The 14,717-nt window shown below is 40.2% G+C and overlaps 1 protein-coding gene across 7 annotated transcripts in view; it reads left to right on the top strand.

Moving 5' to 3' along the window:
• WIPF1 (WAS/WASL interacting protein family member 1) overlaps positions 1-14,717 on the top strand; it is a 67,047-nt gene that overhangs the window by 47,154 nt on the left and 5,176 nt on the right. For all 7 annotated transcript variants that reach the window (XM_034427766.3, XM_060688023.2, XM_034427782.3 and 4 more), the window contains 5 exons: positions 2,063-2,192; positions 4,084-4,248; positions 6,781-7,551; positions 9,232-9,456; positions 12,109-12,222. In XM_034427766.3, coding sequence (XP_034283657.2) covers positions 2,063-2,192; positions 4,084-4,248; positions 6,781-7,551; positions 9,232-9,456; positions 12,109-12,222 — 1,405 coding nt within the window. The remainder of the gene's footprint in view (positions 1-2,062; positions 2,193-4,083; positions 4,249-6,780; positions 7,552-9,231; positions 9,457-12,108; positions 12,223-14,717) is intronic.

Raw genomic sequence — 14,717 nt, 5'->3', positions numbered from 1 at the left:
TGTACCACATATATCAGCCTACATTCATCTACATATTTGTGCAAAATATTCCATTCTTCCAGCTGATTCATTTTTGTAATGTCTTCTCTGTGTACAATGCAACTTTTTCATATCTATATACTTCTATAACCTTCCGAAAGACAAAAAAATGTGTGTAAATCATTGTCCCAGGCTGAATACATTGATGGCTGATGCCAAGCTTGGTTTATGCCAGTAATCCTACCATCAGATGTAGGTCTAGGACAGTGATGGCTAACATTTTTGCCATTGTGTGCCGAAAGTGGGGGGAGCGCAGGGGGCTTTTGGCATGCGATGGTACGGTGGGCCCGGTAGGCCCGTTTTTCGCCCTCCCCAGGCACCAGAGCCTTTCTAGGAGCCTTAGGAGGGCAAAAACGGCCTTCCCCACCCCCCTGGAGGCCAGAAGGCCAGAAACAGCCTGTTTCCTGACTTCTGGTGGGTCCAGAAGGCCTGAAAATTAGCTGGCCAAGGCGCGCATGCATGCTGGACCTGAGCTAGGGCAACGCTCGTGTGCCTACCGATATGGCTCCGCGTGCCATAGATTCGCCATCACGGGTCTAGGACAGCTCTTCAGTCAATTCGTCATGGAACAACTCGTCATGGCCAATTCTTTGTGGGACAATATGCCATGGAACAAGAGTTACATTAATATCAAAGGAATTGTGGAATATAATCATTAAAGAAAGGATGTCAAAGGAGGGACAAAATGAAATGTGAATGACAAAAATTAAAATAATTTAAAAATAATTTTAAATAATTAAATTGTTGAATTGTTCTGCGGTGAGTTGTCTGGTAGCGAGTTGACCATGGTGAGTTGTCCTGTGGCGAATTGGCTGTGGTGAGTTAGCCGTGGTCAATTGGTCGTGGTGAGTTGGCTGCAGCGAGTTGTCCCATTCCGATCAGATGCTGCCCTATCAACCATGATACTAAAAAGTATCCACTGGAAGGAATCCTTAAATATCATTTTTCTTTATCTTTTACTGTGTATTCATCCATCTTTTTTATCAAACCATTTACCAATTTTTCTTGAAATGCTGTTTTTGAAATAAATTACGGGTGCAACCTCTCTTCATATCATTTTCCATATACACATGTAGGCAAACATTGTTTGATGAACCTCGCTCCAAACATGCATTCTGAAATGATACATTTTGCTGTGTGATGGTAAGATATTTAAGCAGAGGAAAATAAAAATATTTCAATACTGGTTTTTTTTGGAGTGAAGCTTGGCAAATTTCTTCTGTACTCTTTGCTACTGAGAAAAATGGCTTGAAGTCTTTCTAGACTTAGCTTGACTCAAATAAGTCTTTAGCTTTAAATTGCTACTACTTTGAATTAGTAACTATGATTCAAGGCTATGTGGATTTGTGGAAAGACATGATAGTTTTAAAGATGTCTTCCTAAAATACATAAAAATCCAAAATGTTAGCAATTGTTGTTGAACAAGATGCAGAAGTGGGTTTCAGCAGGTTCTGACCAGTTCTGGAGAACTGGTAGCAGAAATTTTGAGTAGTTCGGAGAACCAGTAGTAAAAATTCTGACTGGCCCTGCCCCCATCTATTCGCTGCCTCCTGAGTCCCAGCTGATTGGGAGAAAATGGGGATTTTGCAGTAATCTTCCCCTGGAGTGGGGTGGGAATGGAGATTTTATAGTATCCTTCCCCTACCATGCCCACCAAGCCATGCCACACCCACCAAGCCACACCCACAGAACCAGTAGTAAGAATTTTTGAAACCCACCACTGACAAGATGTAATATATGTTCTCCATCCCCAGGCTGTGCTGATGGAGAGTAGGCACACTAGGTAGCACTGTTGATACCAATCAGAATTTGGAAGTTACTCCATTTAACCCAGCCCTCACAGAATTGTAATTTGAAAGGTATAAAATCTGATCCAGCTAAATGTTTCATGGATGTGCAAGCAACAAAGCTCTATAGGAAATCATGAAGCTCTGATGCAAAAAAACGTGCTGGTTTCAGGAAGAAATATTCTGATTGAAGTGCTTCTGTCATCGTTCTAATATTTTGTATTTTTACTTTGCAGGCAAACATAGAGAAGCCTAGTTTGAATAAATCAGAGCAGGCAGGACGAAATGCTTTATTGTCGGATATTTCCAAAGGGAAAAGGCTGAAAAAGGCTGTTACCAATGATAGGAGTGCCCCAGTTCTTGATAGTAAGTATTTCCTTCTAGTCAATGGAATGGCTGAGCCTGCGAGCCTGAACTCTGGAGGCCTCATACCTTCCTTCTCAGAGGCCCCCTGGGTCTTCTTGTCCTGGCCCTGCCTCCTGCTTTGGAAGAGTCCCTTGATAGTTGTCTCTGCTACCATCTGTCTCCCAGGGATACGGTGTACTTTCCCCTAACCATTGATAATTTTAAAAAAAGCATTGGAGAGGAACTTCTTATTCCAAGTCATAAATACTCTAAAAAAGGAATATTAGTCCTGCACCAATGAAGATTTGTATAAATGGTTAAAATATACTCAATTACAGAGTTTACATAGAAAACAAGATAGAAAATTTAAACATCAAGAGGGAAATAAACAACAGTTCTAATGCAAATTCCACCTTGGCCTTGTGATCTGTTTCTTCAGAAATATAACCCTCTTCAAAAAAGATATTTTATCTGATTCAGTTTCTTGTACTTCCTTTTTTCTTGAAAATTACACTTTAATCTGAACTCTGAAGAACAATGTAAAAGCCTTCATTTCTCAGCCTCGATGTTCAGCAGATTCTTCTTCGATTTTAAAAACAAACAAAAATATTATGCTCTGCAGGACAAATAAAGCATTTCTCCTTCGACAAGATGTGGATGGAGATATCTAAATTGGCACAATAGCCATCTATGGCTGGGGTGTCAAATTGGCGGCCCGTGGCTGGATACGTCACATGTAGGCCACACCCACCCCAGCTCCGCAAAGGCAAAAAACATTGCAAACCGTCACGTAACGCGATCGAGTTTGACACCCATGGTCTATCGGAATCTGAGCCTGCACTCTGTGCATTCACAACAAACACTCCAATATATGAGAGAAATATGGTTTTCAGTTTTCTCAGAACCAGTCTGTTTTGCCTTTCTAGCAATAAAAATATCAAATATGTAAAACTTGAAATAATTTATATAGTAACTCCCTCAGTTTCCACGTGTGTAACTGGAGGTTCCAACCATTCCTCTGTCTTTAAAGGGCAGACCAATGTCACCTAACAGAAACAGAATGAAAATGTCATTAAAAGAAGAAGACAAATATAGCCTTTACATTTTAAATATCTGTAATGCAACCATTTAATAGTGAAACAGGTAAATTACCCAGTTGTTCATATCATAGAAAAACAGCCACATAAATAAAAAGAAGAAAATGTTCCCAGCAGACCACAAGATGTTGCTGGTCTACAATAAATAGGATTTCTCAGTCCCAAAGCCCCAGTAAAAAGATGGGAAATTTTCTATTATTATTATTGTTACTACCATTATCATTATCATCATCCTTAAAAGATATTAATTGGTTTGAATTATTTCTGAAATATAATTCTAAAGCTGACATAAAACAGAATTTCCTATTTTTTATTGAAGTAATTTATTCTAAGATCGAATCAACGAAATTCTGTTGGTGTTCTTAGATTTCCTTTTACCTAGAAATAAATGCCAGACATTAATCTGAAGTTGTGGGGAGATTTTATTCATAGCAATCTGTATGTAGCCATTCCAAGGACTTCAATTTACATGATTTCCAGCCTTCATGATGAAAGATATAGTGACTACTAGCTGAACATTATGAGAATTGAAGTCCAACACAGCTGCAAGGGACCGGATGGGGAGAGGTTAATGTGGTGAGTTAGCATCACAGACTTAAATAAATAATAATTGCTGTACACTAAACTAAACTTCTATTAACTAAAAATTCTTAATTAATATGGTTATGATATAAAGGCTTGGAGTCTAAAGCAATTTTCTGTTTAGGGACAGGGTGGTTATTATTTAATTTAAGCTAGATATAAATAGCCAAAGTACGGTATTTGTGGATTCAGAATCGTGATTTAAGAACCCTTCAATTTTCCTCTCTTTGCAGAACCAAAAGGGCCAAGTGGTGGCGGAGGTGGCAGCTCTGGTTTCTCCAGTGGTAGCTGTGGCAGCAGTAACAGCGGTAACAGTTATGGTGGCGGTGGACCTCCTGGCTTAGGAGGATTGTTCCAAGCAGGGATGCCAAAACTTAGATCTACAAACAGAGATAATGGTAAGGGGGAGGTGTGCTATCAAGGCAGCTGCATTCCTAGAAACACAGTACCTTGGACTGACTATACTTAATACTATTAAATCTGTGAAGCCAAAAACTCAAGAAAACATTCTTCTCCTATCACAAAAGAACAGTGGTTTCTCTCAAGCAAGATATTTAACTTCCTGTGTGCTGCAGGCACAACAAGGAAGGGGCGTTGCATCATTTCCGAGCTGAAAAAACCCACAGGTTTGTCTCAAAGTGTCACAAGAGTCTTCGCTTTTGGTCTATGTTGAGTTATACAGTTGTTAATAGATCATGTGCACTTGAAACTGAACATTGTTCCTTTACCCGACCCTAGATGTTCTTGGCACAATTGCTGGGTTTTTCCCCCTTTTTGTTATCAGGCGTAGAAGTATGGAAACAACACATAAATCCTTTTTTAAAAAAAATGTTGACTCAGTATTCACCACTTAGGCATGTCTCCACTTGCACCTAACCACAGTCCTAATATGCCCTGACATTTTTTTTTCTCTGCGGGGTTCCCATGGTGCTCTCCAAACCCTTAATGGCAAAGTTAAGCCATCTATAGCTGTTATGTAGCATTCCCCCCACCCCACACACAAACTTAAATGATTATGTGGCATTAAGTCATTATTGATTCTTGGCAAGATAGACTTCCTCTATGACAATCTGTCCCTAACCTAGTCCTTCAAGTCTTCAAATGAGGCACCCATTCCTACTCTAGAGAGCTAAGTCCTCACATAATATGTCCAAAGTAGGGTAGTTTAAGGCTGGCCATTTGCGTCAACATTATTCAAAGTCAACTCTAGATTGTATGAAATCTATTAGGTTTTATTGCCCATTACCATGGAGGAAACTAGAAATAGAGGTGGCAGTTGGAACAGGGATTGGCAGTGGGAACAGCCTGTCTTATGCCGTTATAGTTTTCTGCTGACTCAAGGGTAGCTAGAAAATACTTTTTAACTCAGTTGTATGGAAAGGTATTAAGCCAAGATCTTTAGGGTTCACCGTTACTTTTTTTCCTGCCTCTCCCCTATCTAGAGAATCGTATTTAGTTGCTCCATTGCATTCAGGTTCTTGCCTATTCATTTTATTCATCAATAATTTACACCCTGCTTTGCAAAGTTCAAGATGCTAGCCATGAAATTTTTCTGTTTTATCTATACAATAATTCTGTGAGCTTGGATACGTGATTTGTCCAATTTATCAATCAACACGAAGTCCATCAATTCAGCCCCATAATAGTGTATTCTCCAGGCTGCACTGATTTATTTAATAGGTTGGAGTTATATAGTATATTAGTTGGATTTGCATATCAGACCAAACCATAATGCTGGTTTGATTTGGATTTAGCATGTTGTATATAAAATCTTAATTTTACTTAATTTTACATACTTCATTATAACTTAATGAAGTATGTGCAATGATTTAGTATGACATGGTTTAGTATGACATGTAGACCAGTCAGGAAATTGTGAAAGTTAATATAACAATAATTTTCCATTAGGCTGTCTTTTATTTAATTGTTTTTATTATGCTGGTATCAAATTTTGGAACAGCATGCCTGAAAAAGAGTGATATGTTTATTTTAGTTATTTAAGATGCTTATTCACCAACTCTCGTTTTAAAAAGTCCAACAGCATTTTATAATAGCAGTATAAAATTACAAGATGGCAAAATATATATATATAAACAGTGCACAGATTTCTGCAAAGCAATATGCATTGTACCACATGATTTATTGTTTTCTTGACACTTCAATACATTTCTTGGCCAGAGAATATAAACCAGGGAGTTTACAGGAAGACAGAATTGTACCTTCTTTGTTTGCAAGCATATGAATGAAGTAGCACTGTTAAAATACCTAAAGTGCACTTTGAACAAGTGGTGATATAACAGTTGTTCAAAGCCAGCATTATCTCTTATGTCAAAGCAGCTTTTTATAGATCTTCCTTTTAATCTCATAGCACTTAACATGCCAGAGTTTCTTTGAGAGGTTGCCTGTTTTCCTTCAGGAAGTTTAGGAATAGTCCAGAAATGCCTTTGCCCTTCCCTCTTGTTTTATAGTATATTGAATGTAGAAGTTTTCTTCAAGAGCTACAAAGCAGATCTAATTATACTTACTGAAATTAACATAGAGAGGGTAATAACACGAAATAAATGGAGCCTTGTTCAAATACGAAGTGAAAACTCTTATACAGTTGTAGATTTTTTCTCTCTGTAATCTGGCTTGTATTAGCCGTTCCTGGCAGCAAATCAGCTTTTCCAACCTGATAACTTCCAGACGTTTTGGACTGTCTGGCTTTTGGGCTCAGGATTATTGGAATTGAAGTTCAGTATGATTGGAAGTGCCTGAATGAGTAAGATTGCCAGTTGGGATATATATTAAGAGGAAGGAGCTGTTGCTTTATATTTCCATCTTTTCGACATTATAGGTCAAAATTGATTATACAAAATCCCCCAGATACAATTTATTTCCCCTTCTACACACCTCTGTACGTGGATCTACTAATTGCTTTCTATTTTTAGATTCTGCAGGAAACAAAGCTCCAGTGTTTCCACCAGGAGGGCGAGCAACATCCGCAAAGCCTTTTTCACCTCCAAGTGGAGTAGGCAGATTTCCGGGTCCTTCTGGACTAAGAGCTCCAGTTCCAGAGCCACAGAGAAACCGAATGCCTCCCTCAAGACCTGACTTTGGCTCCCGGCCTGACACGGGTGCTCCTCCTGTGCCAAATACTCCAAGACCTATTCCATCTAGTCTGTACAATAGGGGACCACCCCCTGTGCCCGGGGCCAGCAGACAAGCGAGCTTAGGGCTTACCCCTCCACCTTTCCCAGGTAATAGAAATTTAGGGCCTGGAGGATCCATTCGACAATCATCACCAGTTAGTCCTCCGTCTCCCTTCTCAAACAGGCCTCCTCTCCCTCCAGTACCAGGTAGGCCAACAGAAGATAAGACACCTCCACCATTACCTCCAAGTGGAAACAGGCCATCTTTTGGCAGGGAGGCTTCCCTACCACCTCCCCCGCCCCAAAACCACAAACCACCAATTCCTTCCACACCACGGCCACCTGCAGGATCTCAGGTACCTCCTCCTCTTCCCCCAAGTCGGCCAGGCCCACCTCCAGTTCCACCGGCATCTGGCGGAAATGATGAAATGCCACGGCTTCCTCAAAGGAACCTATCGCTAGGCTCTTCTCAACCTCCATGTCTGCCTGGCTCCAATCGTCCTGGACCTCCGCTTCCCCCCCCAGTTGAGAGACCACCGCCTCCTGTAAGGGACCCGCCTAGCAGATCAGGTAAGATTATCTGAGCAAAAATTACTACAAAATGTAAAGCCATATTCTGAATGCAGGGTTATGCAATATATATATCCATACATAAATAGCGTGAGGGCAAAGGGTGAGGGACAGAAAAAGCTGCTACCAAGAACATGGTCATATGAAAAAAACAATGAGTCCACGGAAGCCATGTAACCTAACAAAACCCTCCCTAGTTATCACAAAGATAAAGGGAGGAAGAGAGAAGCAAATTTATATTTGCAAGATTTGTTATGGCTTTGCAGTAAAAAATACTAATCACCTATATGGCACTGGATTCCTAGTCTGATCTACCTGAATATGGATGGAGGGATGGGATGGATGGATATTGTTCTTAATGTTCTCTGAGCTTGTTTCTTTGCTGTTTCATTATTGGGCCAGGTAACAACATGGAGGGTGGAATTCACTAGCTGTATATGTGTAGTAGCTTCTCTTACCAGCCTTGATTGTTCTTTTTTATCTGGTTCCAGTACTTGCCTATCTGACTGTTGGTTAAAAGATGTGAAAAGAGGGATAAGAGGGTTTAAGTCTGTTTGCCTCTTTTCTTCATCTTTTGATTGCTTTCTTTCTGAAATGGATTGTAGGCAGAGCTTATCTCAGTGTTTTTGTTTATGACTGCTTTGTAGGAAAATTCAGCCTCCTATAGGAAGAATTCATCCTTTAGGAATTCCCTTGCATTTTTGGATTTGGCTTAGTGTAGGATACATACTGTTTTCTAACTGAAACTCTGGCTGAACTTTTCAGCATGTTGTAAACTTAAGATACGTGATAGTTATGTATTATGATTGCCAGTTGATGTTCATGGAAGCTTTCTCAAACTGAGAATTCAATCTCTGCCTCTTTGCCCCAAGCAGAATTAGATATATGTGTGTGAGAGAAGCTACCTAGGAAATAATCAGACAAGTGGCAGGAGCCCCCAGGCTTAATGATTGAAGAAAGAAGCTTAGGAAATTTAGGAAGAACCCACCTTAATGGATTAAGCAATTTAAAATGGCAACCTTGTACCTTAAGGCTTGCAAGATTCTGTTGCTGTAGCCTTACAATAAAGAAGAATTATTTCATCTAGTTGTGTTCCCTGTCTGGTTTACCTGGGAGGGATAATGGCATTTGCTTATAGCTTATGAGAAAAATGGGTGTGTTTTTCCAAAATAAGGCACTGGAGTGGGGGCTTGTTTGGAGGTTTGAGAAGAGTGATTGGCTCTGGCAAAAATGTACAGTCAGTAAATACTTTTTGTTCAGGGATGCGGTGGCTCAGTGGCTAAGACACTGAGCTTGTTGATTGAAAGATTGGCAGTTCAGCGGTTCGAATCCCTAGTGCTGCGTAATGGGGTGAGCTCCCATAACTTGTCCAGGAGTGGGTTTTATTTACCTTTACTACCGGTTCGCAACGGGGCTGCACGCATGCGCAGAAGCTTCCTGATGACATCGAGGTCGGTGGGCGGAGCCTCCTGCCAGCTTTACTACCGGTTCTATAGAACAGCGTTCCGTGTGTCTTTGGTGTTTAGTCATGCTGGCCACATGACCATGGAGACATCTTCAGACAATGCTGGCTCTTCAGCTTTGAAATGGAGATGAGCACCACCCCCTAGAGTTGGGAACGACTAGCACATATGTGTGAGGGAAACCTTTACCTTTACTTTTTGTTCCCATTATTTTCAGGATCTCTCCCTCCACCCCCACCTCCGCTAACCAGAAACGGAAGTACTTCCAGGGCACTGCCAGCTACTCCCCAGCTTCCCTCAAGAGGAGGATTTGAAAAACCCAGAGGTGGGGCTGTGCCCCCACCTCCTCCTGACAGGCCAGGTTCTGGAGCACCCCCACCCCCTCCTCCATCACTCCCGTCATCTGTCCTCCGAAATGGCTTCCAGGATTCATCCTGTGATGGTGAGTGATGGTATTCCTGTTTTGACATTGTCTGAATGCCTAGTTTCCAATCTGTCAGTGGAATGGTGGAAAAATATGATTTGTGAGCCTCACACGTACAATAGCAGGTATGGAGAGTCTCGCTATACAGTTGGAAGAACTTTCTTGCCTTCTGGAAGGAACTCAGCATTCCTTAGAGCAAGAGAATAATTTTCCATATACACTGGACTCTTGCAGACATAAAAAACCAGAAGGGAAATAAAGGGTCCCAATCATTGAGGCTTCTGGGGAATCAACTTGCCTTGAGTTTATAGGAGAAGAAGCATAAACAGATTAGCGATTAGCCACCATCCTGTTCATTTTGGTTGTTCATCTCCAATTTATATTTGGACGAGGATTTGGAAGAGGGGATAGATGGGGAACTCATCAGATTTGCAGACGACACCAAGCTAGCAGGAATAGCCAACACTCCGGAAGATAGGCTTAAGATACAGAAGGATCTTGACAGACTTGAACATTGGGAGCTATCTAACAAAATGAAATTCAATGGTGAAAAAAGTAAGATTCTACATTTAGGCAAGAAAAGCAAAATGCACAGGTACAGTATATGTGGTATCTTGTTCAATAGTAGTAACTGTGAGAAGGATCTTGGAGTCCTAGTGGACAACCATTTAAATATGAGCCAGCAGTGTGCAGCAGCTGCCAAAAAAGCCAACACAGTTCTAGGCTGCATAAGCAGAGAGATAGAATCAAGATCACGTGAAGTGTTAATACCACTTTATAATGCCTTGGTAAGGCCACACTTGGAATACTGCATCCAATTTTGGTCGCCACAATGTAAAAAAGATGTTGAGACTCTAAAAAGAGTGTAGAGAAGAGCAAGATAGATGATTAGGGGACTGGAGGCTAAAACATATGAAGAATAGTTGCAGGAACTGGGTATGTCTAGTTTAATGAAAAGAAGGACCAGGGTGACATGATAGCAGTGTTCCAATATCTCAGGGGCTGCCACAAAGAAGAGGAAGTCAAGCTATTCTCCAAAGCACCTGAGGGTAGAACAAGAAGCAATGGGTTATCAAGGAGAGAAGCAATCTAGAACTAAGAAGAAATTTCCTGACAGAACAATTAGTCAGTGGAACAACTTGCCTCCAGAAGTTGTGAATGCTCCAACACTGGAAGTTTTTAAGAAGATATTGGATAACCATTTGTGTGAAGTGGTGTAGGGTTTCCTGCCTAGGCAGGGGGTTGGACTAGAAGACCTCCAAGGTCCCTTCCAACTCTGTTACTCTGTATTATATATCTATCTCAGTTCTTAGTTCTCTACATAAACCAGTCAGTCCAGTTATTTGGCTTCAGATTTACACAAAAAAAAGGAAGTGAAAGTATAGAATAAACAAGAGAGCAGTAGCAGATTGGACGAGACTTCAGATTTGCATGGCATATGTTCTTCTGGCCACCTTCCCTTTGCTTGAACTTGCTTATTCTTATTGCTTATTCTGCCATCTCCAGAGGACAGAAGCAGAAGGACCAACCATAATGAGCTGGATGGTGGCTAATCACGGATCTAATTATGCTTCTTCTCCCATAACCTCAAAGCAAGATGGTTCCCTAGAGGCCTCTCTGGTGGTATTTGGGATCATTTATTCACCCTCTTGCTTTCAACACCATATTAGCAAGAGTCCTGGTGTTTATGGAAAATTCTTCTCTTGTGGAGTTCTGGAAGGAACTCTCCATTTTTTCCAGAATGCAAGAAAGCTCTTTCAACTGTATGGCAAGAGGTTTCCATATCTGTCATTGTATATGTGAGGCTCACACATCACATTTTTCCACCACTCAGTTCATATAATAATCAAAGGCTACTTATAAAAAAATACTGATTTTTTTTATAAGTAAAGAATGTTTCATTTCAGTGTAAACGCAGATGATGGAGGGAACAAACCTTTGACCACCTTAGAATTTATATAAGTCCTTGTATTTTGCATCAATCTTGCTAGAGTTAAGAACTATAAGAGAAGCTGATCTTGCCTATCTGGATCAGTTATATTACAAAACATATAGCAGATGTTGTAAGCTCGCATGTTGTTAGTAATATTTTTATATGGTTTCATGACCAGTGCCAGGTTGATTTTAGATATATGGACTGGGTGAAGTTAATGAGAATGGAAAGAGGAAGTGAAATGAATTTACTGTTCTTTTCAGTTAAACATATTTGTAATAATATGAAAGTCCTGTTTAAAACAAATTAAAAGTATGTAAAGTCATGAGACAATTTAAGGAAAAAATTGATGCATTCAAGACATATTGGATGTCAGCCTACCCTGAATCAAAGGGATGTACAGTATTTATGTTGGAAAAATAAAGTGATTTGAAGCTAAAGATGTTCCAATATTTGGAAATATAATGCCACCCTCAGTCTTATGAAAAATAGTCTCATGAAAAATAAGCCCAACTATGCTAAACAAGATCTATTCACATTTGGATGTACGCCCAGTTTAAGACTGGTTTACAAAATATACACTCTATTGAATAATATGTCAACAATCCAATATTTTGTAAAATGTAGTAGTCAGTTTTATGGAATGCTCTTGAATGAGCCTATTAGTTGAGATTTGTATTAACATGATTTGTCTTATGTATGCACTAATGTTATACAATTCCTTTATGTTTATCTAGATGAATGGGAAAGCAGATTTTCCTTCCATCCTCTGTCTGACTTGCCACCTCCAGAACCATATGTGCCCATGAACAAGAGTTATCCTAGTAAATTGGTAAAAAATGACAATAGAAGTAAGTATTTTTTTTCCTTTAGAAAGTAGATTTAATAATAGCGTACTTGGTGAATTATTTCTGAGTTGAAAATATGTGAAACATTTTGAATGCTCATCAGATACTCCATAAATATTAAATATAATTATTTTTTGTAAGATCATGGAAAGAGTACCAGTTAGCTCAACAGGAGTGGCTCAGTTCTGCTCTCTTCCCCAATGAGTTATTTCAGTGATCCAATTGGATAGTCTGGTAGATTGCAAGGTAAGTCAGATAGATAGGCCATAGATTACTCATAAGCAGGGATGAAATGCTCCCGGTTCAGACCAGATCGCCCGATCCAGTAATGATGGCGGCAGGTGGTTCAGAGAACAGATAGCAAAAATCCCTGCGCCCCCCCCTCTCCCCCATGCCCAGCTGAGCCACACAATCATCAGAGGCTTTTTTTTTACTTTTAAAAGCATTTTTTCTACAACCTCTTCTGACGAAAAAATGCTTTTAAAAGTAAAAAAAAAAAGCCTCTGATGATCGCGCGGCTCAGCTAGGATCATCAGAGGCTTTTCAAAGCATTTTTTTCTGCAACCTCTTCGGCCGAAGAGGTGGTAAAAAAAATGCTTTGATAAGCCTCTGACGATCCCAGCTGAGTTGCCTGATCGGCAGAGGCTTTTCAAAGCATTTTTTTGCAATCTCTTTGGCCGAAGAGATTGTAGAAAAATGCTTTGAAAAGTTTAAAAAAAAAAAAAAAGTTGGCCACGCTCACCCAGTCACATTACCCTACCACCACCACCAAGCCATGCCCACAGAACTGGTAGTAACAAATTTTACATTTCACCCATGCTCATAAGTGCCAGTCAGGCCTACCTCAACCCACCTCTGTTTGCTGAAAAGGCAGATTGATACCTCCTGCCAAGATAAGCAACAAAAGGTGGAGAAACAACATTGACCTGATTCTCTGCTGATCTGCTCCTTCTGTAGATATTGGGGAAGGAAGAAGCACAAACCACTAGCTGTGAAGAAAAGATAAGCAAGCAGAAAATAAATACAGATAGCTAGCAAATTCTTATTCAATGAAGTTCCTCTACCTTCAGAATTGTCAGCAGATAGAATGACTATTCTTCGTCTAGTGAGTCACTCTAATTCATCATCATTTTACATCGGAGGTGCACCAGAGGGCACAATAATAAAATCTTAAGGAACTAGATTTTAGAAAAATCTCAACATTTTCACTGTTGAGAAATGATAACGTCATATTACTTTCATGCATCATAAAAATTATTGCTTAGTGCTCAATGTAGTATTTAGTAGTTAAAGCATCAGGCTAGAAGGCAGGAGATTGTGAATCCTAGTTCTACCTTACTCATGGAAGCTAGCTGGGTGATTTTTGGCCAATCCTCCTTTCTCAGCCCAACCTCACCGGGCTATTGTTATGGGGAAAATGGGAGGAGGAAGGAGTATCTTGTGTGTTCACCACATTGAATTATTTATAAAAATAATAAAGGTAGGATACAAATAAATATTCTAATTGCAAAAATATACTCTTTATCTATAACCTTAAACAGTCATTTAATCAAAGTTTAATATTAAAAGGTTATAACCTACAAAGTATGTTCTGGGCCATAAAGTGCTTATACAAACTATTGTTTTTCCTTTCACATTTCTTCTCTTCTGAAAAACTTAATTTGTCTTCCTTTTTGGGGTGGTGAGAGGGGTTAGCTATAATGCTGCATTTAAGGGTGCCATAATTCTGCCATGCCAATAGATGTCTCTTCAAGATTTTAAAAACCATGATAGCCAAATCTTGAAAGGTTGACTAATTTGAATGTTTAAATAATTTATTTTTAATGAGATTGCTTTCTATAGCTTAGAACTATGATCCCCAACCTTTCTGGCTTGGTGTCCCAGGGGGGAGGAAAAAGAGATGGTTCTGTGTGAGTGGCATTTGTGCAAATGGCAGGCATGCACATCTGCCCTTAGTACAAATGGAGCTTCGCACATGAGCGTGCCTGTCGCTCGCTCAAATAAGCTGCATGCATGCGCGTTCACCCCGAGGGATGTGTGTTTCTACTTACCTTTACTACCAGTTTGCAACGGCTGTGCATGCGTGCTTCTGCACATGCGCAGAAGTGTTCTGATGACGTTGGGGTCGGTGGGCGGAGCCTCCCGCCGGTTTTACTACCAGTTCTATAGAGCCAGTCTGAACTGGGGGCAACCGACCACTGGTTCACCCACCACTTACACGGCACAGTTCCGAGCAGGCTAAGGCCAGTAATCAGGGAACCCCTGGCTTAGAACATTGTATGGAGTTGCATGAAGGGGGCCTATTCCCTGAAAAGACTGCTATCTGCAGGAGTGTTCCATTTTCATCAGAATGGTGAAAGTGTCATGGCATTACAGTATAGATTGTAATGTACTGTAGTTCTTTCTTTCAGTGTAGTTCTTTCTGCGCCAACTCAGAAAGCTCAAACTGCCCAAAGAGCTGCTGATACAGTTCTACAGAGGAATTATTGAGTCTGTCA

This window comes from Pantherophis guttatus, chromosome 1 (assembly GCF_059756535.1).
Source record: "Pantherophis guttatus breed Tessera chromosome 1, ASM5975653v1, whole genome shotgun sequence".
Taxonomy (NCBI): domain Eukaryota; kingdom Metazoa; phylum Chordata; class Lepidosauria; order Squamata; family Colubridae; genus Pantherophis; species Pantherophis guttatus.
The sequence above is the reverse complement of the archived record's forward strand: the minus strand, read 5'-3'. Positions and strand labels throughout refer to the sequence as shown.